Below are 26,513 nucleotides of genomic sequence, written 5' to 3'. Positions count from 1 at the left end.
GCCTCCTCTGACAGCTCAGATCTCACAGGAACCAGGCAAAATCTCCTCAGCTGGGGTCTGGAGTGGGCAGAGACAGTGAGGGAGCAGCAGTGACAGGGCTGGAGGAGAAAGGCTGGGCAGTTCTTTGAACTCTTGATCAAATGAGCAGTGTAATTTCAGCTGACTCACCCCCAGCAGCCACTGCTCGCTCTGCTTTCCTACTGACAAAGAGGCTGTAATGTTACCGTCCCACTTATCCAAGCGGGGACTTGTTAATATTTACAGAGCCCAAGAATAACAATCAGGATCAAAGAGCCTGAACTGCAGCACCATGTCATGCAAGTCAGGACAAGCAGCTGAAATGGATCATGGGGCAGTGAGGGAAGAGAGCAGAGCTGGTAAAAACTGGAATGGCAATATCCAGAAAAACAGGGAATGAAAATGCCTTTTAATGATTTGTAAAAGCCATTCTCCCAGGAGAACTCTTCTTTTGAACTAGATGAATCTGCTGAGGAAGCAGAAGGTACACACATTTTCACAGCTCTGGCCCACAGGAAACTGAATACACCCATTAACTTTGTAACAGGACAAGGAGCAGATGTCAAACACTGAGTAAACTTTCCTTTAGCAGAGAGCAGAAAAACAAACAAAGCAAGGTCAATAAAAAATAATTAAACTCAAATGCCCCTGCCGAGGTTCATCAGAACTGCAGGTTCATCATAAACCAAGACTTGGCAACAGACTCAGGGTTTGTCTTCCATTGATCTGAGTGCAGGAGACACCAAAAACCTCACCCAGCCCCCATCAGCTCTGACCAGCTCCTGCTTTAGCCTGTCCTTGTTATCTGGCACAGGAATTAAAGAACAGAATCAACAATTTAATTACACCTACAAACACGTGCCAGAAACCATCAAGTACCAAAGGAAGCGGTCACAGGAGCATCTTGTGGAAGTGTGGATCATAGCACCAGAGAAAACACATCCCAGAGCAGTGGTGATGTTCTGAGAGTGAATGCTTGAGATACTCAGCACTGCCCACCAAATTAAATTCTATAATGAACAGCACATCAAAGTCAGCGACAGCAAGTCACAGCTTTACACAGCAAAACCACATGCAACATCCTAGTAGCTAATCCAAAAATGGAGATGAATGAGTTTGCAAAAGATGGTTCTGGCCAGAGATTGTACCTGTTGGTGTTCCTGAGCTTCTGAACTTGAGATGGGATCTGCAGACACTGAGGACTCATCGTGTGAGGTAGGAGAGGCCAGGCTGGCTGGGGGGTGACTCACAAAGTCTTGCTGTTCACGGGCACTGGTATTAAATGTGTTTGTTCTTATCTGATCTTCCTGGGTAATTGCAGGCTGCTGGCCAAGGATCAGGAATACCAGGTCCTCCTTTTCACGACAGAACTCTGTGGAAATCTCATGGAGGGCCAAATAATCTCTCAGATCCTTCACCTTCATCTTGATCAGCTCCTCCCGCTGAAAAGCCGTGGCTCGGAAGCGCTGGCACAGGTGGCAGAGCAGGGGCCCACCCTCGGCCTGGTTTGAGCAGGACGTGCAAAAATTCTTCTTACAGTCCAAGCAGATGTGCTGGGAGAGAGAGGGGAAGAGTCAGAGCCAGCCCTGCCCTGTGCCAGCAGCACACAGTGCCATAGGCAGCAAGGAAGCAGCAGCTGCTCCTAAAGCACAATCAAAACCTCAATCCATGAAAACTGCCCAGGGGTCACCCATGTTCAAAGCACAATCAAACCTCCAATCCATGAAAAAGTGCCCAGTGGTCACCCAAGTTCCTGGAGGAGAAAAAGGATTGATCCCTGAGCAATCACTGAGTCTTAGAGAAGCCCCTTTCCCACTCCATTTACCCAGAATGAAATGTGATATCCTGACAAGATTCCCTCACACAACAGGAATTTTCTGCACCTGCTCATGCAGTTTAAGGCAGAGGAAATTGAGGCAGCAGACTTGAGTGAATTCCAGTTAGTTGTGCACACTCTGAATTCCAGGTAGTTGTGCACATTGCTCTCTGCATTAAGAAGTTCCAACATTGAAGGAACTACTTAAAAACATTTCTCTTTCATAAATACCTGCTATAAATGATGTTCCTCCCTCCTTTTTTTCCCCTCCAATTTGCTGCAATCACTGAATTAATCTTGGCTGCACTATAAGAGGAACAGGGAACAGCAACGTCTCACAGACATCAAAAAAACTGACATTTGTTTATACAAAAATAGCTTATTTTGAAAACAATATGCACACTTTATATCAGTTAGTGCTGGACAGAAAGTGTTGGAAGTTTTGGAAATGTTATGCCCCAGATAGTTAAAAACTTTACAGACTGAATTCTGTTGTTAAATTTGATACTGGTTCTGATCTTGTCACTCAGGGCTTGATTTTCAAAGTTCCAAGCACTCACAGTCCCCATGCTGACTTCTGCAGAACTTGACTGCTCAACCCTTTGCAAAGGCAAATCCTACATTTTCCAATAGGAAGAGCAGCAGAACAGCCACATTATGTGCCTGTTAAAAAGTCCTGAGGGAAGAGAGAAGTGTTTTCAGTGCTGTTAAAAATGCCAGTGTCAGAGGAGCCAAGCACCTCTGTGGAATTCTGACATCCTGATCCTTCAGAGCTGTGCAAGGGAAAACACACAGGTGGAGTTGAAGTAATAAATACAAACTCAAGGACAAAAAAACTGGTTTATGAACTTCTGTAGTGATTGAAGAACATCTTTTACTTCCCAGCTAAAAGAAAGCAGATGTTTTACAGGTGTAAATACACTACTTGCTCACAAAAGCTCTTTCTGATGCCCTTTTCAGGCTGAAACCCTCCCTGCTCCCCAGTTAACACTCCCAGGCCTCTCATTTAGAGCCTGCACTACACTCACAGTGACACTAACTGGAAAGAATCCCAATTTCCTGCTCAAGCATTTAAAGACTTTAACATTTCTACCACAGAGAGAAACTCTTGAAACCTTATCTCAAAACTGCTGTTTGGGGGCCTGCCAAGGAAAAGCAACTTTCACCAATCACAAAGCAAGGCAGGAAGTGCAATTTCCACAGAACATCCAGCTTGGAAGAGTTTTCCTTAACTTCATCACCATAAAAAAATTAATATGTAATTGACTTTTTGTGACCCTGTGATTGCAGGAGCAATCCTGCTCCTTGGGGACTTTTTAGGGCAGAGACAGGAACTGATGGCTGTGTGTGCCTAGAGCAGGGGAACAAAACAAATCCACAAAGGCAGAGAAGTGGAAAATAACCCTGTGACACTTCCCTGTGAATCCCCCTTCTCTGACATGGCAGCAATCAGATGAAGTGAGATTTAAAAACCCCAACAACACAAAAACTGCACAAAATAACCCAAAACTCTGAAGCAGCCCCATTTTCTGTGGCAGGGGAAGCCTCCCCATGGCCTGCAGGCTCCAAAGGGAGCCCCTGGATTGCCAAGGACTTTCCACCAGCCAGAAAATCCCTCCTTGAGCACTCCCACCTTGAGGTACCACAAAGCAAACACAGCACAAGGGCTCTCCTATCAAACATGTTCTTGCAATTAACAGTAATCCTGCCTCAGCTATCAAAGGATGCATTTGGGAAGGGAAAATAAACCCAGGCATGTCTCTGACTTAGCAGCTCAGCACTAGGATTTATCTTCAGAGAAAGAAAAAAGCCTCCCCAGGCTGTATCTGAACAGCAAGTGTTTAAACATGGATATTTTGGCTACATCTCAGCATCAAGCAGCTCTTACACTTCACTGAAAGGGCATTAATTCAGGGCACTGTGTTCTTCAGAAGGATTAGTTTCAAATGTTGTTGCACATTAAAACTTTCCTAAAAGGTCAGGCCACATCTGCCTGCTGCTCACTGACAGGATGGTCAGACAGCCCTCAAATGCTTTATGTGGGGTTTTTTTTTTTTTTTTTTGTTGGTTTGTTTGGTTTGGGTTTTTTTAAAGCAATTTAGGCTATCCTTATGGCCACCAGTGCAGAAGGAATTAATTTTTATCCCTTGTATTTTTAGAATAAACATGAACTGATCACTGCAGTTCCAAGGCGCTGCTCTCCCAGGAGAGAATGCAGCTTTCCATGCTGTCCTTGCAGCACAGTGAGATTTCACACACTGCCCCCTCCATAGCAACAGCACTGAGGAGTTCCCATGGCTCACAAACACACCAGGCTGTTCCAAGGGATGTTTTTATTACCCCAGAGAGCTCAGGGGTGAGCTCTGGCAGCCCCTCCTCAGCTGTTCCAGCATCCCCACCTGCAGCAGGGGGCTCCAGTCACCCCCAGAGATCAGTGCTGAGGAGCTGGGCAGCAGGAAGGTGGGAGGAGGTTGGGGAGCCCCCTTTGGAATACAGAATATAAACTTTGATTTCCCTGACAGCCTGGAGCAGGAGCAGCTGGACACAAGCACAGGTACAGACAGCAGATCCCACAGGAAAAGGGGGAAGCTGCTGAGGGCAGGAATGTTTTCAACAGCTTTAGTAGATCCTCTACAATTTGTGCATCAGAGCATTCCCTCCCCGGTCAGAGAGCTCAGCTGGAGCACTGATGGCTCTGAACAAGACACTGCTCTGAGGGCAGCTCACACAGAACAGGTATTTAGGAGATCCTGGGGCAAACAGGGCTGTGCTTGTGCTGCTGAGCCCACAGCTGCCTGAAATGGTTTCATTTCACAATTATCTTCATCCACTATTGGCAACCATGCCCAACAGCAAGTGCTGAGTCCAGGGTAACTCTCCACAAGTGTTTGTGAGGACATGTGGCTGAATGAGGACAGTGTCAAAGACAAAATTACAGAGCCATGAGCAGGGAGCTGACCCAGCACCAGGAGCAGCCTCAGCTCACTCACACACCCCACAATTTATCAGCAGGGTTTGATTCCTGAAGTAACTGCACTCCTCAGTGCAAAAATGCATCAACACCCTGCTGCCCTGGGAGCAGAAAGCAGCAGCTCTGCCAAGCCCCACCATTCCTCAGATGTGTGTCCTCATGCAGAAATAAAAATCAATTTATAAACTTTCCCATATAATCTAACAGGGCTGTGGCCAGAATTCACCATTATTTTTAAATTCTCATATCCTTAAGTTCAGTAACTATAGATCAGACACTTCTGAAGCCACAGAGTGTGGACACAGAACAATTTTCCTCACGGGAACATTTCCAAGCAGCATGAAAGGACCCACCATGTCCAAATAATGCCCCAGGCAGGGTTTGCTGTCAAATTAAGTCTTGTGGTACCAATTATTTTGGCATTTATACACCCACAAATCAAGTTTACAAGTAAGATAAAATTGATCTGGGTTTTGTCTGGGGCTATTTTTGCTCAGCAGTTCTACACACACCCTCAAAATTTTCACTGGCTTTTAGTTTGAGCAACAATTGTTTGGAAAACAGGCAGGAAGATCTTCCTTTACTGAAAGCACAAACATTATAAAACTTCTTGCCACAATATTTATTTTTAAAGGACATTAGTGCTTTTAAATAAGATATTTAATAACTTATGCTCAAATTAATGCTTCTTCAAGTGATTATCAGCAGTTTGGCCTTCTCATTGAGGAAATCTGCTGAAGGATTTCCAGTCACATTTGTCACTCTAGGACACGAAACGAAACAATGTGGACACTGGACTGTCCAAGGTAAAAAAGAGGGAAAGTTTTATTCTGACTCCAACATTTATAGATTTCCAGAAGTGACAATGGATTGGAGGGTGACAGTGCCACCTCTCCAATGACACTGGACAAACCAACAGCCCAATAAATTTCTCCTCCTCCATAAAAGAATGCAAAACAATGAGTTGTTTACATAAAGTGTGTGAGAAAGTTCCTTACAAGAATGTAAACATCAGAAGGCTTAGAAAAACTTAAACACATTAATTGTGAGAAAATGACTGAACACAAAGCGCCAAGGTGAGCTGTCTCCTCCCACATGGGATGTGCAGAGGATTTGTGTATCGGATGTGTGTCTGCAGGTGGATGAAGGCAGGCTGAGCACTCACCTTGCTGGAGGAGCTGTCGAAGTGCACCCCACAGGCTTTGCAGCTCTGCTCAGAGGCCGTGGGAGAGGGGAAGGAGCTGTAGCCAGGGTTGGAGTAGGCCTGGGCCCGGGCTGCCGGCGCCGGCGGCATCTCCTCAGGGGAGCCATCCACACAGAACCAGTTACAGCAGCTTGCCCACATAGTACCTGCCAGGAAAACACTGTCAGGGGCTGGGACACAGCCTGGCAGCTGAGGGGACAGCAAAGCAGCAAGTGCAGGTCAGTGCCCAGCCCTGGTTCATTTTTAACAGTGTGTTTGTCAGTGCTGATCCTTCCTCTGACAAGTGCACACAAAGCCCACACGCTCGGTCCAGCATGATGCAGCCTCGGTGAAAAGGGACAAATAAAGATCAAAAGAAGTTTATTACTGGAACTTCATAGAGTTAAGAGACTACAAAGAAGATAAGATAAATTTTATGTTCCACTTGGCTATATCAGATTCTGAGTTTGCTCTAACAGGCTGTTTCTGTTTCACATAAGCTGCAATACAGGATGTAATAATGCATCAGGAAAAGAACACAAATGCTCAAATTATATAGCACAGAACAGTTAAATAAAATCAGCAGCAGGATGGCTATTCCTCAGCTTTATTCTAAATCCCTCTACAGATTTACAGCTACAAACCCAAAAAGATAAAAATAAAAGCAAGGACAAACAAGCCACTGATTTCACACACTGCACTTCTAGGCTGAATTTACAGCATTACAAGGCTGAACCATCACACAGCAGCTCAATGCCAGTAATGCAAGAAAATCAAATACTGGCTTTGGTAACTTGCTTGAGAAAACAACTGCAGCTGAAACATAAAATTATTTGTTTATTTTTTTCAAGTCAATTTTATTTGCAAATTTTATATGTAAAATTTTATTTTATAAATTTTATATGTAAAATATACATATATGTAATTTTATATGTAAAATATACACAATATACACACACACACACTCTTACCAAAAATCCTAACACAGTCCAGTGCAAAATGCTCAGTTCCAAAGTCTTCTCAGACCACCTCTGCTGCAATATTCCAGAAATACACTGCTATAAACTTGCTTTTGGGAGTTTACAAAGAAATCTGAATTCATCTGGGCATTCAGTTTCTGGAGCACACACCATGTGTCATCACTTAGGGCTAAACTGAATACAAATTGCCTCCTCTGCATTTCTGCTCTCACATGGGAGTTCCTCAACTGTTTCTTTTATGTCTTAAAAATCAGCTCCCTCACTGATAGTGCTCAGCAAGTGCTTGATTTTATAAACTTCTGGAAATAGAACATCTCTCAGCTGCACAGCCAATTCACTGCTTGGTACTCAGTGAAATTCCAGATTCCCAGGGGAATGGGGCTGGGAAGGGAATCCTAAAGGTTACTGGGTATAATAATTCTTTTTTTAAGCTGTGCTGAAACTTTGAGGCTGATGTACTTGAATTGGAGAAGCTTTTGCCCTCTGGTGCTGTTCCAGTATGTGTTGCTTTAGTGGCATCTCTGATCCTTTCAGAACCTGGCTGAATTTGGCTGCTCAGAGTCCCTGCTGTCCTGCAGAGATGCTTTTCAAAGCCCACACTGTGAGCTGAGCCAGGAGCCCTCCCTGCAGGCTCAGCACATTGCAGAGTTTAAATCCAAACCTACACATTCACACCATGGATTCGTGGTGGGGCTGATTGCTCATTGCTGCACCGGAAATGACACCAGGTCTCAATAAATAGTGTGGATTGCACTTAGGCTGGCAAGGAGATCCCAATAAATACACAGAGAAAAGCACTGCACCAACAGAAATAATCTATCATTCATCTCTATTAGCTTTGCCCTGCAATCAAACACACACTTCAGATGGCAAAGATAAAAGAAACAATTATCCTTTTTCTCTCTGCATGTTCATTTCCAGCTCTCTGTCCCACTCAGTTAACAGAGCCTTCCTTTTGCAAAAATACAGAATTTCTACTTGAAATCACGTTCTTTGGGAGGTTCAATTTGTTCTGAGGAATCACAAATCTAAACAACATGAAAGCTGCACAGTCCAACAAGCATTCAGAGCCTCCAGAGCAGTGGAAAACTGCATCCAGAGTTCAGCTCCCTTCCTGTTTCAAGGACCCCTGCAAGCTGAAGGCCACCCACGATAACAGAATACACAAATGCTACTGCCTGCCCCCAAAAACTTTGTTTTCCTAGAAAATGACAGCCTACTAATTCACTCTGGAACATTGCAACACGTCAAACATTGGGAAGAAAAACACAAGGCAGTGCACAAACTGGGATAAAACAAGACAGAGCTCAGCATTCAGCTGGGGTTGTGGCTCTGTGATTGCCAGGAATGAAAAGGCCAACAAAAAGCTCAGATGTTGCTTTAGAAGAACCTTAATCCTGCTGAACTGCAAAAGCACAGAGGGGAAATGCCCATAAACAAACAACAACCAGGACTGTCCTCTGATCCATAACATTTTTCCAAAGATATAAAAAGGAGCACAAATGTAAAACACTTCTGCAGCTGCCTACAGCAGCAAGAAATACAGGTAAGATTCAGCAGCTGATTTTCCACTGTTCTGGACAGGATCAGCTTTAGAGCCAAGGAAATGAGCACTGCCACTGACAGAGAACTCCAAGTTACAAGCAGAATGCCTCAGTGGAATTTCAGGATGATAATTTCCTTAATAACTCTTACAATGTTTGTTACAGCAAAATTATTCCCTTATTTATTCTCTTACCCATCTGGAGGTAGGTGGTCAGCACAGCCCAGGAACTGCTCATTTCCTGGATGGATGGATGGATGGATGGATGGATGGTACAGATGTGGCAGTCTGAGGGTCAGAACCAGAGAGTCCTGCCCTGTCTAAATCCTGTCAATTCCCTGCAAAGGAGTTGCTGTTCTGCACCCAAGGAGCTCCAGAGCTACACCAAAGTGACAAATTAATGCCCAGATAAAAGAACACCCAGTGGAAAGAGCTACTTGTGTGTTGTGCTTCAGGGTTGGGAAAATACTTCCAGTAACTTGGCTAATAACAGTGTGACAGCTTGGAAAACTTAATGACAGCATGGATTTCAGGAACATCTTGAATCAAAGATGTGGACTTACTGGCACAGCTGACATTACAGCCACTACTGATAGCAGCATTATCCTTGGACAAGGTGCCTGCACTGCCTCATGGAGCCACAGAAACAACTGCTTGAGCTGGGTTTGGCAAACTGGAAGCTCCATGGCAGGGGCCCAACAGTGACTGCTGGCAGCCAAAAACCACCTGCCCTAAATGCTGAGTGCACGTTGTGCTTGGAGCATCTGCCAGGGCAAAGGCAGAGGGAGTTTCACCAAGGGTGGAGACACCAGATCAAACAGCCTGTGCTGGACCTGCAAACACATCCACCCACGTGGCAGTCAGCACCCTGGGAAGGGGCTGTTTCATCTTCTCTCTTCGGTTGCTTCAAGGAAAGCCAGAAGAAATCCAGTAAATGGCAGGGAGGTGCTTCCCATGGACAAAGTGGTGCCAGCACTCCACCATGCTCTGCTGGACTGCTTTTATTGATTTGATTATTTCTTTTTTATATATGCCATGACTCTTTTGACTGGATTTAAACAGGAGAGTGAAATTCATTTCATCACCAGTTCATTAACATGTTCTACACAATGCCAAGAGTTCTGTATTAATTTAATTCTGAAGGAAATACCAGTGATGTCAAAGTTTTCCTCCCATACATAGTTGAAGACAGAATTCATAATGCAGGCCTGGATTCTTATACTTCCCATCTTCATTTAAAAAAGTGTTTGAACTCAGGTTCTCACTCCATATGCAATATCACTGCCCTAACCTTGCTAGCTGGAGTATCAGGGATCACAGCCTCCACGCAGGAGTTATTACACAATTATTACACATTATTATGCATGTATAATAAATGGATTTCATCAAAGGCTGGGCTGTGGCTGCAGAGGGAAACTGTGGTTTATGTTTGAATATAAAATCTGCCTTTATTTTCCTAAGGGTACAAACAACAAGGGACTAGAACAAGCCAAGGAACATCTCAGAATCAATGAGCTTCCAGCTCTGTACAATAAAGCTCTCAAGGACTGGGCCTGGCTCCTTGTCGTGACTGCTCAGGAATTCAGCAGCTGGAATGCAGCAGCACCAAGGAGACACTTCCATCAAGGGATCAAAAGCAACTGAGCTCCCAGGAGCAGCTGATTCCACTCCCCCACAAGAAGAAACCACAGCAGCAAGTAGTTCTGCTCCTGAGAGGCCTCTAACCACTGGAACAGCAGGGCTGATGACCCCTGAGGCCACTGCAGATGGAGCTGGGTGCCAAAAAGGGAGGGAGATGCAAGAGAGCAGCTCTGCCAGGGCCAGCTTCCCTGCAGGGCTGTTTGCTCAGCAGCCCCACAGCTGCCTCACACCTCCTCTGCTCACCCCCTGAGCTCCCTGAACCACCCAGCTCCTCTCTGCCCTCACCCATGGACAGACATCCTCCTTTCCTTCCCATCCAGAACCTTCTGCAGCCTTCAGGACCTGCAGGAGCAGCTGCAGAGGCTCCACACCAACACAGACTCTGTGTCCTTGTGATGCCAGGGGCCCCATGAAAATATATTCTCCCTGGTGTCTGCTGTGAGATGTGACCAGGAGTAGAGCAAAGCAGGCACAACTTAGGAATAAAGGCAAAAGAAACTTCATTAACCTACAACTATAGAAAAGAAATACACAGAACTCAGAACGAAAACCTCCCAAAAAACTCACTTCCTTTTCAAACCAGAACACTCCTCCACAACACCAGTGAGACAATTTCAACACCACACACCAACCCTGGGATAATGCTGAGCACAAAATCATTCATTCCTGCCACTTCCAGTAGCTTGAAAATCAAGGTTCAGGAGGCCAGAAAAAGGCAGTGTGGCTTTAAAACACTAATGTATTGATAGGTCTCTTTTAAAATTACTTTTTTTGTTATTAATCCCTGCAAAATGGATCAGATTTCATTGTTTGAAATGGTTGAAGTATTTAATGAGTTAACCACCTTGGTGACCCATTAATAGTGTTGCACAATTGCTCATTGTTACAATTTACTACTTTTTTTTTATTTCAACAAACCTGCACTGATAAGAAATGCCTTGCTAAAATTAGTTTCCCTAATGACCTCCCACTTCCAAACTGAATTCATAGTAAGGTCAAAAAAAACAGTATTTGCTTGATAACAGAGCTATAGAATAATCTGCTCAAATGCCACTTATGCACAAAGCATTATTTTTATCAGCCTTTGTTCCAGGCACAGACCTGAATTATGATAAATGGGAGCAGCCATATGTTGGGACAGCTGGAAAAGTCAGCAAATGAGGCATTTGCAGAAGGGACAAGGGAAGGAAGCAGGCTGCCAGTCTGAGCATGACATTTGCAGACGTGGTGTCTCAACCAGTACAGAGCAGGAGAAAAGGAAGAGATGGAACACAAATCTGTCATAAGGAATGTACATCTAATTTACTGTATAAAATAACTGGACAGAAACTGTCAGATTTTTATGTAGAGATGAGAAAAAAATATGTTTATGAGTAAAGGTACTATCTTACCTGCCCAAGGTGACAGCATGCACACCTTGAAAAAATGAGTAAATAAATACCAGCACCGGATCACAGCTAAGGTGGGGGAGACACAAGAAATTGTGTCATGGAAGGAGGAAACACTTTTCCATTTTGTGCTGTGCCTTCCAAAAGCCTGGAGACATTTCCCATCTATAATCATCTAAATATGCAACAAAGACAAATATTGAATTGCTCACCAGTCTGATCAGCAACTCTGATGTCAGTTTAGAACTCTTCAGGTGGGACCTTGGTCAGCTACAAAGGCAGAGAGCTCAGGTCAGTCCACACAGAGCAGGGAGTCCAGGATTTCTGTGTCCCTTTGGCTGTGATCCTGTTCATCCAGGAGTGCACATCAGGGGGTGCCCTTGAACAGCACCCACACCCTCACGTCCAGAGGCTGCCCAGAGCAGGCTGGCACTGGCACCCCATTCCAGACGCTGCTACACCTTCCCCACGCAGTCCCTGGCTGGAATTGGAGGCCCAGCCCGTGCCCAGCAGCAACAATCCATCTTCAGCCCCTCCTCAACACAGCTGCACCTGTGCTCTGCACCCTGGAGATGCCTCCCAAAGCCTCCTGTGTGTGTGTGTGGCTCAGCAGATCCCCAGCATGCAGGCAGGAGCAGCCCCCGAGCGTGGCACAGCTGGATCGCTGCGAGCCCAGGGGAAGGGACCTGGCCACGCACCAGCATTTCAATGAAGGAAGTGACATCCATTGAGCAGAGAGTAAACAGGGCAGCCTGCTGGGGCAGGGTGCAAGGCAGAGCAGGAAAAAGCTGGAATGGGGCCACACAGCTCTGCTGAAACGCCTTCAGCTGCTGCTGAGCCCAGAGAAGCACCAAAAATCACCTCCCACTTGCGTGGCACAGAGGAAACCATGGTGCGGACAAAGCCCCTTTTATGCTGCTCTAACCTGGTTTACATTTGCCAGGTAAGCCCTTGGAAAACTGGCTTAGCTGAGAGGAAAATTATGAGTTCTTATGACAAAAATCCAGCAGGTATTCCAAGAGCATTTTGCAGCTGTAGCAGAGCTTATCAGCACTGCCAGCAACACCTGATGATGTTCAGGAGGTTTACACACAGATCTCCACCTGAAATCCCACCAGCACTGCTACAACCACAAAGATCTCAGCTTCAAGCAGCTCTTTGAAACCAGAGAGCTGCAACTGCCATTTGAAATGGAGAAAATGGTTATAGAAAGCTGTGGGATTTATAGAGCATTGAGAGAAAGTTAATTCCAAAACAGACACCTTCTCACTTGACTCCCAGCTTTGCACCTGGAATTGCAAACTCAACTCTCACCCACTTTCCCTCTCCTCTGTGGCACAACACCAAATTTCCCCATTTTAACATGATAAGCTTGGAAATCCTGTTTTGTAAGGAACTGGATACCTGGGTATTATTTTAATATAAACTGTTTATTTTGACCCAAAGTTGCATTTTATATATTGATAAATATTTAGATAAAAATTTCTTTTTGCTATTAACTGTAATTATGTCCCGAGACATCTGCCAAGATGGAAAGCCAACTGCCTTTTTCTTTTGCAAGTCAGTGACATTCTCCCAGCAAGTTAACAGAAACCAAAACAAAGTCATTAATGAAATCATTATGGATTTCTAAAAAGAATAATTTAGAAAAATTTTTTTTTACCCAGTCTATCTCAATTCCATAGTCCCATACCTGTTCCCAAGGGACACACTGTGACCTTGGGCTTATCTCCCTTCCACTCTCCTCTTTGCTGAACAATTCCAAAAGTTGCTGTGCTCTTTCCCACTGGTTTGATATTCATCAGCAAGGCTGAATTAAGTCAGTTGTAATTATAGCATGACCCAAGTGAGAAGGAGAAGAAAGGACACTCTGGAGAAGCAAGATTCCAGAGTGCTGTTTTGTCACCATTCCCAGCATCCTGCATGGCTGGATGTGTCTCTATCCTCAGTCTCACACCCAAAAGTGTCACTGAAAGTGGAAGCTCTCCACCAAAATGTCAGCAAGGAGCAGTCCAGGAATCCTGGACTATCCCCTCTCAACTCAACCAGTGCTTTTCACATGGAGAAAAAGCTCCATGCTGGATTTTTCTCTCTGTTCATTCCCTTCCTCACAGGTTTTCCTGGATTCAGCTGCATGGGTCACTGCTAAAACTGTAATTCCAATAGACAGCAATAAATTCTCAATGAAAACCTGAATATTTCAATAACTGTGCAGCTTCCCTGACCAGCCCTACTCCAGGAAGGGTCCATCCCATCCAGATTTCATCTCAAAACCCACCTCAACCACTCTTCCATGACAGCTGGGGAGGTTTCCTGGATCTGTGCCCACCTGGAAGTCACAAAGAGGCTCCAAAGGCACAGCAGGAGCTTTTCAGGGAGTCTTCCTCCTCTTCCTCCTCCTCCTCCTCTCACACCACAAATACCTCCCTCTCTCAGCACATTTTACAATGCCCAGAATAGAAACTTGCTGAAAATAAGTTTCTGCTGTGCTGCAAAAACACTGCTGTGGACCCAGTGACTTCAGTGTTTGGGTATTGCAAACAAACAGGAGCAGATCCACAGCTGAACCAGGGAGCAGCCTGGAATCCCCTCTGCTGGAAGGTGATTTCACATGGGAGAAGGCAACCACTGGCAGATGGTTTAATGATACCCTTCTCCTAAATGGGGGAATTCAGGGAGCTGGAGAAAGAAGGGGAGGGGAAAGGATATAAATTTGTATTTTTATCACATCTCGAGTTCCCTACTTCAGGTAAAAAGAGATCAAGCTATTCCCATTGGAATCCCTGGCACAATTACATTTTGTTCATTATGATAACTGCATAAATTACATATTCACACACAGTTCAGCTCTGGAATGAAGCACAAGCATATGGGGGAGTTTGAAAGGAGAAGAGAGAGGTGCATTATCCCAGATACAGCTCCTCAAGTTTGGGGTTGGACAAGAATTACAGTAAATTTCCCTGAAACTGGGATTGCAATTGGCCCTAAAGCTCCACAGACCCTGGGCTATCACTGTGTCTCAGTCACCCAAAATTCAGAGTGTTTGCTGATAAATTACAACATCAGTTGGAAATCCTGGAAATTACTTGTCATGCCAAGCTATGGGTTTATTTTTAACCAGTAAACTTCAGTAAATTTCACCCCTCCAAAATCAAAATATAGTGTCCAAACTCCTCACATGCCAAACCTACTCTTCTCCCCACCTTATTCCAGATTCCTAATTCAAATCTTTTGTACATTCTGGTAGAAAATGAGCCAAAACCCCATGGAATTCATACAAGTGGAAAGGTGTACGTGCAGTAGGAGTGGATGCACCACAGCTCTGTGCAGACTGGCAGGCAACCTCTAACCTATTTAACTGGAGCCTGAAAAAAGATAATTTTTATTTGGCTGGACTGAAACAGATCTGGATGTATATAACTGAGGCACATCATAACAAGTACAAACACTGCAGACTCATTTCATAGCTATGCCTATTCCAAATTAATCTGAATTCAAATCCAAACTAGGGGCTGAAATAGAAGAAAATGCAGCTGCAGATCTTCTCCTTCAGCACACACGTACACAGAGCAGCTCACACATCACATCTGACACACATTGTGGGAAGTTCTGCCCTCCCAGGCTGCAGAAATACTTAGAAATTAGTCAGCAGTTAAAAAAAGGTCCAGGATGTTGAGTACAAACCTGAGGACTGGTTTTGTTCCTGAGATAACAAAAGATAGCACAATAAAAAAGTGAGTTTGTTTATGGTTTAGTCACCTTATCTGTGGACAAGGGAAAACACCCCACTCTCATGTGAAGGAAGTTAATACAGGTGGAACTTTGAGAGGGACTTTGAAGTTGTACTCTTAAAGCATTTCCATAAATATTATTCCTGTGCCAATCTCATTTAGCATGGAAACATCTGAAATTCAGAATTGCTTGCATGCAGCCCAGGAGAAAAGCTTGAAAACTGAGGGAAAGTTCAAACCTCAGCACCCAGCGTGTGACAGCAGGACAAGCACAAACTCTCTACAGCATTCATGGGACAGATGTTGTGGAAAAGTCCATTTCCAGCCATCTGCAGGGTTTGTTTCTAGGGCTGGAAGGTTCTGCATGGGCTCCTTCACCACCATCCTTGTTTGACTGCTGTGCCTCTCTCCATCCAGCCTCAATCTCTGCAGAGCATTAAGGACTGAGAAATGCAAAACAAAGCAGCCTGAAATCTGGCCTTCATTCAAACAGAAACATGAACAAACCCAACAGCCATCTGGTCCCATGGTTTTGGTTGCTGAGTTGAGGGGGCACATCCTGAGGAGATTCTGCAAGAGCTCACAAACCATTCAAGTAAATATTTGTCTCTGGGAACTGAAGCCATGATCCAAAAAAAGGCAATTCTCCTTTATTGCCACATCTCTATACATCAGTTATGGCAGAACATTTAAGTTATTTAATCCTTTTTTAAGCCTTTTAATCAGCTGTGTGCAGCACCAAGAGGGGCAGGAGGGGCACTCTGTGATGGCAGAGCTCACCCAAACCCACCCAATTCATGGGGTCAAACAGAAAGTGCTGAATGTGGAACCCCAGTGGGACCCAACCCAGAGGATGGAATTTCACAGAAATCTGAGGGCACAGCAGGAAAGGAAAGCTTCAGCCTGGAAGCTCCTGGATTCCCCACCTGTGGCACACAGGGGACATTTCCCATATATGGCCCAAGGCAGCAGGGTCACATTTCAGTGCAAGCTTCTGGCAAGGCCAGACATTCAGACATCGTGAGTCAGCGCTCCAGAAATCACTGGAGTTTAGAAACCAATAAATCTACTCAGTTTTGGTTGGGTTTTTAAATTCACCTTCTCTTGGGGTTTTTTCTTCAACTTTTACAGTACACATGCACCAGCACATTTTCATTTTGCTCCTCTGTAACTGGCAGGAGCATTTCTTTCCTTCTGGGTTTCTTTTGCTTCATAAAATGACAGAGAAGATTTTCATATTAGACTAAACCCTGGTGCTGGGGCATGAAGAATAAAACCAGACCAACTATCATGGAGGCTGGGAACATACTAAGCTGTCTTGTACTTTCACACAGGCCTCTAACAACACAGAATACTTATTTATTAAATAAAACCTCAAAATATCTTCATTTCTGCCCTCAGATCCCAAACAAACAACAATTTATCTGGCATTTCAGCACAGCCAGACAGGATTGCTGCCAGTAAGAAGTTCCCTATGACACAATCTTTTCCACCACTGACCTGATAACATCTGCATGACCTTTCTTCTCTTTTAAACTCTACTTTCCTCAGTTCAATAGTTCAGCAGAAACTGACCTATTTTTGATTACACAAAATCAGATACCACACATTCCTATTTAAAAAAAAAAAAAAAATTAAACTCCAGACTCCAAAAAATATCATTGGACAGTTATTTTCAGATTAGTAATGAAATAAATAATGTGGGACAATTCAGGGTGAGGATTTTTAGTTTCTGTTTGCAGCTCTGAATCTGGGCCACTTCAGTTCTCTGTGCTTGAGTTTTCCATAAACAAAATACAGATAATGCCCCATCAGGGAATGGAATCAATATTTCATTTCTTTAAAGCAGTATTGTATTCATAATGGAATTAAATACTTTCAGAGAACTGCAGAGCTCATAGAAGTGAGGCACTTCAGGGAAGAAATGTGAGTGAAAAACCTCCTTGCAATTCTGCAGAGCATCCTAACAATTTTACAACACAGAATATTAAAAAAAAAAAAAAAAAAAAACAGGACAAACCAAGATGATTTTGAGCCAAATTCAAGTTTGACATAAGTGCAAAAGACAATGCAAGTCTTGTTCATTTTTTTGTGGCTTTTTTTTGTTTGTTTGTTTGAAGTCTTTCCCAGTTCACAATGAAAATTATGGCAAACATGCAGAATAAAGAAGCTTGGTTTTACTTAAAGGGGAATTTCAACTTAAAAATAAAAGTTTTACTTACAAATGTGGCCTTTATAAAAAACACTACAAAACAAAAAAGACCAATATTCTTCAGAATTAAGATAAGGTGTGAAGGAGGCAGAATGCTGTCAAACTGCTGGCCAGGAAAACATCAAGGATTTTAAATCTCAAATCTTTTGTACATGTTGTAAAAAAAGCCTTTTCTTTAGAAGGTTTTGTCAATACATTTAGATTGTTTTGTCCAATATCAAGGATTAAGGCTGATTAAGTGGACAGTAACAGTTTATACCATTTTCTTCACATTTTTTTTTCATTAGGGGAATTTTTAGGAAATACCACCATGAATTAGATTTAATGTCAAGCCTGCATCTCTTATTCCTACCAGAGCACTGAAAGCTTTAGGTGATGTTATTAAGAGCCACATGCAGAAGTAAAAAAGCAAACTCAGGCCTCCAGAACAATGTTTTACCAAGTGAGTGTGGCTTTGGGCAGAGCAGCACTGAGGGAGACAGGCCTCATTCCAAGAATGATCATCTTACTTCCCTCAGACAAAGTGAAGCCTTTCATGGCCCAGCCTCGGCTCTGCCCTACATTCTGCTGCATGAAAAGGCTTCATTATTTGCAGCTGAACACATTGTTTGAAAACCTGATAGAAATGGCCTTTACCACAGCAAGAGCTGAACAAACTGAAATCATGCAATGCTAAGGGACAAAAACAGCAAAACTGCATTAAATGTGTTGTGTGTTCTCTCTAAAACACACACAGCTGAAAGCCTGAAATAGGTTTTCACCCATGACACGGTTCAGAGATGGTATCAGGGTGATCAGATAAGGTTATTTGCAGGTTTAAGGTGCCTCTGAAGGAAGATAAAAAGAAATGCTGCAAGTGTTTTGTTTCTAAGTGTGTTATTTTGCCATCCACAAGCAGTCATTTTATAGGTGCTTTGAATTCCAGCTGCACACCTTGTAGGCATCCCAAGTTACCCCTGAAGCCTGGCAGTGAGCTGAACAACATATTTCAGCTCTTTCCAGGAATTCTTTCACTCAGAATGAATTCCTGAGGTATTTCCATTGCAAAAATCTATCTGTGATCAGTATTCAGGTCAAAGGAACAAGTAAAAAATAGTATAAATAACAGCAGGAATAGAAAAGCAGCTTGCAAAATAGGGCACTGATGGTTTGGGCTTTATTTTTATTAAATTCATGTTTCTCTTCTGCATTAGAGACAAAATCTTGCCCCTCCCACCCCAGAGCACCCTGCACAAGGAGATGCACAGTGACAGATCAGGTGTGGCTGAGCTGACAAGGAATTCCATGATCCCCTGCAACAACTGATCAGCTTTTCCATCTCTGATACACCAGGCATGGATTGTGCAATCTCAGCCTCTGCCTGACTGGCAGGAACCTGGCCCTGAGCTCCAAGAGCCTGGAACAGCCCCTACATAAAAACCAGCTGAGATTTCTGCTCTTTGCATTATACAGTCACAGGGGACTTGGAAATCTACATTTTACTTGGAATCTGAAAAATAAACAGTTTCCAAACTCTCCTGCAGTGCTTGTGCAAGGGCCTCAGGACAGGCAGGGGTCTGGCCAGCTGTGCCAGCAGCCACAGAAGCTGCATTTTAGAACTCTCCCTTCTCTGGAACAATTGGAACTTTCTCCAGGCTGCAGTCTGCACACAGAGCTCAGTGTTTCCCTGCAAGCACACAACAGCTCCATTATTGTTTAACTACCAAAAACCAGCTCCAACAATCTATCAAGCTTGACATTCTATCCATCTCTGCTGCTAGACCAGACTGCTGGGCATATATGTAGGAAGAGGTTCATGGATTCAGTAAGAAAAAAGTTATTTTGTTAATCTAAACAGAGATTTCCCTTCTTTTAACCATTTATTTGTCATTTTAAAAACCATTCAGGAACAGAGGCCTGTTTTTCCCCAGATTATCAAATTCAAGTGTCTATAAAGAAATCTATTCCAGCAGATAAATAAAAGCTCCTTTTTAAGATACATATAAAACAAATCCAAAGGCAATCCCACAGAGGAGGAGTTGCTCACTGCCTCAGAGCTGCAGCACCAGTTGTGCTCCCAGTCTGGCCATGATTATTTCATATTATAAATATATAATTTATTATATGCATATATATATATATATATATATGTGTGTGTGTGTGTGTGTATGTGTGTGTATATATATATTATATATATTATATATCATATATATAATATATATTATATAAAATACATAATTATATATATTATATATACAATTATATATAATATATAATATATGTAATATATATAATATATATTATATAATATATATTACAAATATTATATAATATATTTTTATATATTATATATATAATATTTTTTATGTATATATATATTTATTTATTTTATTATTCACCAGCAGAGCATGAAGCTGCTGCTTATCCCCCTCCATGCCCAGGGACAGCAGTGCTGGGAAGTTTTCCAAGTAGAAAAGCAGCTTTCCATGGCCCAGGCAAAGTCCTGGGAACCACCAACACTTCCATGGAAGCCAAGCTATTAAAGCATGATGCAACCCCATGGAGGATGGCCTCAAACACAGGAATTGCTCCTCTCAGTGATGCCAGCAAGCCAAGTCTCTGGGGGAAGGACACCTGGCAGCCATTTTGCTCTGAGCAAGGTATTTTGACATCAACAAAAAGTCTGGAATTCTGTGGGATGCAGTTCCTGACTCATTTGGGCAAAAGCCAAAGCAATAAAAACTCAATGGTGCGGATTCAGTGATGCCACTTGTGACAATTTGAAGTCACCCATGTGTATATATAGAATAGATCATGCCCAGAGGAACCATCCTTCTTGCAGCAGAGGTTACCACGCAACAAGCTGCTCCCAAAAGAGAGGATTTTAAATTTAAATTACATTTAATGAGTTTCAAATCTCACTTAACATCAGGCTAAACTAAAAGATTCAAAGCATATGCTCCTTAAGTACATCCTTATAAGCACATCCCACAACCTTCTGAATATAAATAAAAAGGTGGCAGCATTAAAAAAAAACTGATGTTTAATGAATATTTTAATCTCCACCAAAATAAAATGTGGAAATTCCTATTCTAAGACTATTTGGCAGAGGAGCCCAAGGGCATTAGAGAAAGAAGCCTGGTTAATATTTTTGAGTAAACCGAAAACCTCAAGAGCAATTAAAGTGAAGAAGTTGTAGATTTTACAGGCACTGAGAAGAATTAACAGCAACTCAGAACAATTCTCTCTAAAGAAAGTCCCTTATGGGAGCAGAAATGGAACAAGCCAAAAAGGCCTTTCAGAGGTTAGAATGAGCCATCTCACTTCTGAGGAAACCAGCTGAGAAAGAAGGAAAAACCTAATACAAAACCTGAATTCTTGATTTTACTGTCATACCCTTGGTTTCCTAAAGAAGAACGTAATTTTTCAACCCTGAACACTAAATAATCAACTTTAGAGGCACCTACCAGCAGGGGCTTAGAAACCTTTGCATGCAGGTGAGTCCTGGTCCTGACATCAGCCCAGCAGTGACACGATTGGATTGTCCCCACCTGTGAAACAGAGATTGCACTCACTCACTGACGCCTGCTCAGGGAAGTTCACACTCCCAACCCTGGGTTTGGCAAGGACAGTTCCTGGGAAGGGGAGGGAAGCAGGGTGGGAAAGCACAGAGAGGGATTGTCAGGGATAATGACTGGAATCACTCTGGGGAGCAGGAGCCAGGCTGGGGGTTCACCATGGGCATCAGGGCAGGGCTGGGGGAAATCTGCACCAGGTGAATCCATGGCAGTGCAGAGCACAAGGCACAGGCAGGGAGCAGCAGCAGCACAGACCTCAGCAGGGCTCGGGCTGCACCACTCCAGCATCAGGGACTGGAGAGAGGAACCAATTCCTCTGAAGTGCCCAAGGTCCCCTCTCCCTGCCCAGCTGTGCCCAAAAAAGGCCCACATGCACACAGTTCTCTGCAGCTCTCATTATCCTGCTGATCACAGTGTGTTTCATTAAGCACAAGTTCAGTGTATTTTGATTTCTTATCTTCAGATCAGCACTGGTCAGAAAGTTTGGAGATGAGATGGAGCCAGGGGATCTTTAATTAGGTGATCCTTAAGGTCCTCCCACTCTGTGAGGAGGAATAGAATAGTGGATTCTATGGAACCCACTCTGTGATTCCACATGAAAACCCACTGGAAAGGATAGGAAAGCAGCCTAACCCTAATTAAACACCATTTTTCTTACAGTGAAACCAGCACAGCCCAGGTGATGAGGAGAGCATCCCCAGGCAGACCTGAGGACACAAACTGCAGGGCTGGCTCACACACAGCCTGCCCAGCTCCCCTGCCCCTCTGAGCAGGCACCCCATGGAAATCTGCTCCCACCCCTCCAGGCAAAAACTGGTTCCAAGTCCAAGCTGCAGGTTTAATAACAGCACTGGCAGCTCAGCTCAGCTCTGCTGCAGCCTAATTGAAGAGTTTACAATCTCTGTTGTTGCTAACAACAAACTGTGGTGCAAAGTTGCACAAGAAGTGAAAATTACACCATTTAACAAACAAACAAAACAACACAAACCCACACTAAAGTAAACAGCAGTAAACAGAAAACTGAAGATGTGAAGAAGACAGATTCAGTCATAAACTCAACTAGTGACCACTAACCTCCCAAAAACTCACATCTGCGATTCCTTTGTGCTCTCAGTGCAGAGCAGGGCATTCAGCTCTCATTTCAGGAGCCAAATCACAGGTACCTGCCAGTGAGAAAGGCTGAGCCTCACTGCAAGCCATCCTACTTTTTCTACCCTACAATTAAACACAGCACCTATGTGATGACTCCAAAACTATCCCAAATTCAGCAAAAACCTCTGCAATTAAGCATTAACCCATGAGCACCACTGCCAGGGCAATCAGCCTTTAATTAAAAGCTCAGTGGCTGCAGCTGAGTGGATGTGCAGGCACAGAGTGCTGAGCTGGGTAAGTCTGCTCCAGGATTCCCAGCCCCAAATGGGAAACAACAGCCAGAGGTGATTGTGTTGGTTCATTAGACCCAATTGTGCCACCAAAAACAACTGTGATTACAGAGGACTGTAAGATCCCCCTCTCCATCACTGTGGGCATAAAAGAGTTAAGGAAATTCAATATTTGGTGGGTGGAGGTAGGTTAACCAAGGATCTGGAATTGTAGGAAACATTTAAAGCTCATCACAGCTTTCTGCTCCATTTTTCAATTCTGGAAAAATGAGGGGACAGTGGGAAAACAAAGGATTAAAACTTTTTGTTCATGCAGTCATGTACATGCCCTAATGATCATCTATCTCAAAATCTGAGCTTGGAAGTGTTGAAATACAACCCAGCAGAGTGTAAACACAATAAAATACAAACTTAAAATGCACCCATCACCTCCCATCCTAATAACATTAAAAAAAAAAGCTCCTTGAAGATCCACCAAGCTCTTCACCAGCTCCACAGTAAGGTCAGAAAGGCCAGGAAAGTGCCCCAGGTCCCTGCACTGCTGTGGAGCACAAAGGAGTCAAGGAAATTCAGTATTTGATGGGTGGACATAGAAAAACCAAGGATTTGGAATTGTAGGAAACATTTAAAGCTCATCACAGCTTTCTGCTCCATTTTTCAATTCTGGAAAAATGAGGGGACAGTGGGAAAACAAAGGATTAAGACTCTTTTTGCTTATGCAATCATGTACATGCCTTAATGATCATCTACCTTAAAATCTGAGTTTCCAAGGGTTGAAATACACCCCACCAGAGTGTAAAAACAATAAAATACCCAATAAAATACCAACTTAAAATGCACCCATCATCTCTCATCCTAATCATATGGAGAGCTAAAAAAGCTCCTTGAAGATCCACCAAGCTCTTCACCAGCTCCACAGTGAGGTCAGAAAGGCCAGGAAAGTGCCCCAGGTCCCTGCACTGCTGTGGAGCAGCTCCCCAAACCAAGATCTGAGCTGGCATCCTGTGCTCCCCACAGCAGACAGGCTGTGTGTCAGAGAGGAGGAAGTGAGCTCAACTGAAACACACAAATAAACCCCTTCTGCCTCAGCCAATTAAACATTACCCTGAGCACAGCTTAATGCAAGGAGCAGAAAATTAAACCCTTCCTATCTACCTGTAATGCTGTGCCTGGCTGAGCACGCCCAGCTGTCCTTGCAGGGCTGGAAAACACCTGAGCTTTTTCTGCTTCTTTATCACAGGGTCAAACACTGAGCCTGTTCATCCTCAGCCTTTTCACCTGAGGAGACCCAGGCTCTGCTCTCGCTGCAGAGCTGACATTTATTAACCTGCAGACACCAAAATACTGCTGAGAAACCCGAGGATGAGTCAATATTTCCCCCACAGGAAACACCTTGACCTGCTTACAGGAACAAACTGCTCAGAAGGACACTCGAGGACTTTTATTTTCTCAACAACTTTTGCTTTCTGCAGCAAAGGAAGGACTTGCTCAGCTTTCACTTTGCAGCACGCCCCCAGTTTTGAGCAGAGAAGGAAATTATTTGGGTCCTTAACACCAAGTTACACTTTGGGCATGCTAAAATGCAGAGAGACAATCATTTAAGCAGAGAGCTCTACAGAAGGCTGGTGCTTATCCAGAATTCCTCAGCTCTCACAGCAATTTGAGCAGAATAACCTTCTAAACCCCAGAGAGGCCCTTTGGGAGCAGAACTCAGGAAGGGAAGAGTTACTCATCACCACTCTTAAACATGAAAAAAGAGGCTGCACCAGAGTCCCACACCCCCTCATTAGGGAAACCCTGTGAGGGAGCCCATCACCCCAAAACAAAACCCAGGTGCTGCAGCAGCCCCATTCCCCCTGTTCCCCTACACTCACCAAAAACCCAGAGCCATAACAGCTCCTAAATAATCCTCAGTGACATCTCATGGACCCCACATTCACCTGCCCCCCTTCCCCTACCCCATCCACCCTTCTCTACCCTGGCAGCCCCATTGCCCCACACCCTAAAACCCTCACACACACCCGCAACCCCAGCAGTGTCCTCACTGCCCCACACCCCAAAACCTTCAAACACTGCCCCCAAACCCGCCAGCCCCCTCTGCACCCCGGAGCTCCACACACACACCCCGAACCTGCCCGCTCCCCCCACCACGCTGTCAGCCCCGCCGAGCCCTCACAGCCTCGCACTCCCCTCACACCTGCGGCCCCCCGAGCCCAGCAGCGCCGCAGCCGCCTCACCTCGCCCCTGAGGCGCCGCGTCCCGGGTGGCGGTGGGGCCGGCGGGCCTGGAGCGGGCGGTCCCGTCCCGGTGCCTGCGCTCGGCGGCGGCGGCGCTATGGCAACTGCCCGCGGGGCGCGGAGCGGCCCCAGGGCAGCCGGGCTGGGCAGCGGCGCCCCCTGGCGGCCGGGAGGACTCTGCGGTGCGGGAACCGCGAGTTCGAGACCCGCCGCGGGCAGGTGGGAGGAAGAAGAGGAAGAAGAAGAAGGAAGAAAAAGGAAGTAGAAGAAGAAATAAGTAGAAGAAGAAAGAAGTAGAAGAAGAAAGAAGAAGAAGAAGGGAGAAAAGAAGGAGAAAGGAGAAGGAAGAAAAGAAAGAAGAAAAAGGAGAAGGAAGAAAAGAAAGAAGAAGGAGAAAGGAGAAGGAAGAAAAGAAAGAAGAAAGGAGAAGGAAGAAAAGAAAGAAAAGGAAGAAGAGGAAGGAGAAAGAAGAAAGGAGAAGGAAGAAAAGAAAGAAGAAGGAGGAGAAAGGAGAAGGAAGAAAAGGAAGAAGAAGGAAGTAGAAGAAGAAGAAAGAAGAAGTAGAAGAAGAAAAAAGAAGTACAAGAAGTAGAAGAAGAAAGAAGAAAAAGAAGAGAGAAGAAAGAAGAAAAAGAAAGAAGAAAAAGAAGAAGGAAGAAAGAAGGGACACTGCGGGGTTCCTGTGCGCTGGGGGTGTCCCTTGGGTACACACGGGAAGGGAGAATACACTGAGAGATCACAGAATCAATCAGCATGGAGAACATCTCATAATCACCTTTTCTTCCTCCTAATGTCCTGAGCCTCCCTTGGCACAGCTTGAGACTCCTGTCCTCTTACACTGAGATACAGACTCACAGAGACATGAACACACAGCCCATACACACACATGCACACAATTCATGTAAACACACATTTATATGTGTATTTTATATACAAATATATACATAAATATGTTTTTATATCTAGAAAAGTACTTACAAAAGGACAAATATGCCCTTAGTGCCAAAAGGCCTTCCTGCTACTTGGAGTGAGAGGTGCCCTGCCTGCCCTGGGATGGGATGGGATTCCCTGCCCTGCTCCAAGCCTTTCCAGATGTTTTCCCGCTGTTTTGGGCATTGGGAAGGGCAGGGAAAAAGAACATCCTGAGCTCTGCATTACAGAGCTGCAGGAGGGCCTGTCTGAGCACGGAGGGGAAAGGCTGAATGAGGATATTTAGGTCAGAAACTCCTTCAAGCCTGATTTTACTATGCAAATTCAGGGCAAATCAGCCTGAGCAGGAAGTCAGGTTTTTCCAGATGGGGAAAGAGATTCTCAGAATTCTCCTGCTGTCCCCACACTGTGAAACAGCCAGCAGCCACAGTGACAGAAATTCAGCACACCCCTGTGACCTCAGAGCACACCTGGGAGCAGAAAAGCTCCCACACAAAACCCAGCCAGGCCCCAAATGTTTCCCAAAAGGGAAAAAAACTCCCACAGCTGCAATTAGCTGGATTGGGAGAGAAAATCAGGATTATGGCAATGGAAGCTGGGGTGGGCAGCTCTGCAGGAGCCCAGAGCTCACTCCATCACCTGTCCTGCCACACTGGCACTGTGCCTGTTGGGTCACCTCCCTGTGGCTCCCTGGTGACTGAGGACAAGGCTGGAATCCCTCCTGGATCTCTCAGGGATCACAGGGAAGATGCACACGTGGTTGGTCTCATGCTGTCTCTAACGAGGGTTCAGAGCATTTTGTTCCTCTTCTCATCCTGCTGGTGAGGGGAAGGAAACATCTGGAAAGGTCTCTTGGTTCAAATATAACCCCAGAGGTTTCTATTTGGCTCTTCCCTGCCCCACAAGAGCTTTGCTTCCCCTGCA

General features: G+C 44.5%; 1 protein-coding gene across 2 annotated transcripts in view; it reads right to left on the bottom strand.

Annotated features, from left to right (window-relative positions):
* The window catches only part of RFFL (ring finger and FYVE like domain containing E3 ubiquitin protein ligase), a 29,120-nt gene extending 4,377 nt beyond the window's left edge, over positions 1-24,743 (bottom strand). Inside the window, exons 1-4 of one of the 2 annotated variants that reach the window (XM_054287086.1) lie at positions 24,660-24,743; positions 20,930-21,013; positions 5,971-6,155; positions 1,167-1,571 (exon numbers count right to left, since the gene is read on the bottom strand). In XM_054287086.1, the coding sequence (XP_054143061.1) occupies positions 1,167-1,571; positions 5,971-6,150 (585 nt within the window). In that variant the 5' untranslated portion in view covers positions 6,151-6,155; positions 20,930-21,013; positions 24,660-24,743. Of the gene's footprint in view, positions 1-1,166; positions 1,572-5,970; positions 6,156-11,752; positions 12,116-20,929; positions 21,014-24,659 lie in introns of those variants that run through there. The other variant, XM_054287087.1, reaches the window with a different exon arrangement.
* Between the last annotated feature and the right edge of the window lie 1,770 nt (positions 24,744-26,513).

Source organism: Melozone crissalis, unplaced genomic scaffold (assembly GCF_028551555.1).
Source record: "Melozone crissalis strain CALT ecotype California unplaced genomic scaffold, PUWL_Pcris_2 ptg000057l_1, whole genome shotgun sequence".
Classification (NCBI taxonomy): Eukaryota; Metazoa; Chordata; class Aves; order Passeriformes; family Passerellidae; genus Melozone; species Melozone crissalis.
This window is presented reverse-complemented; position numbering and strand designations above follow the sequence as displayed.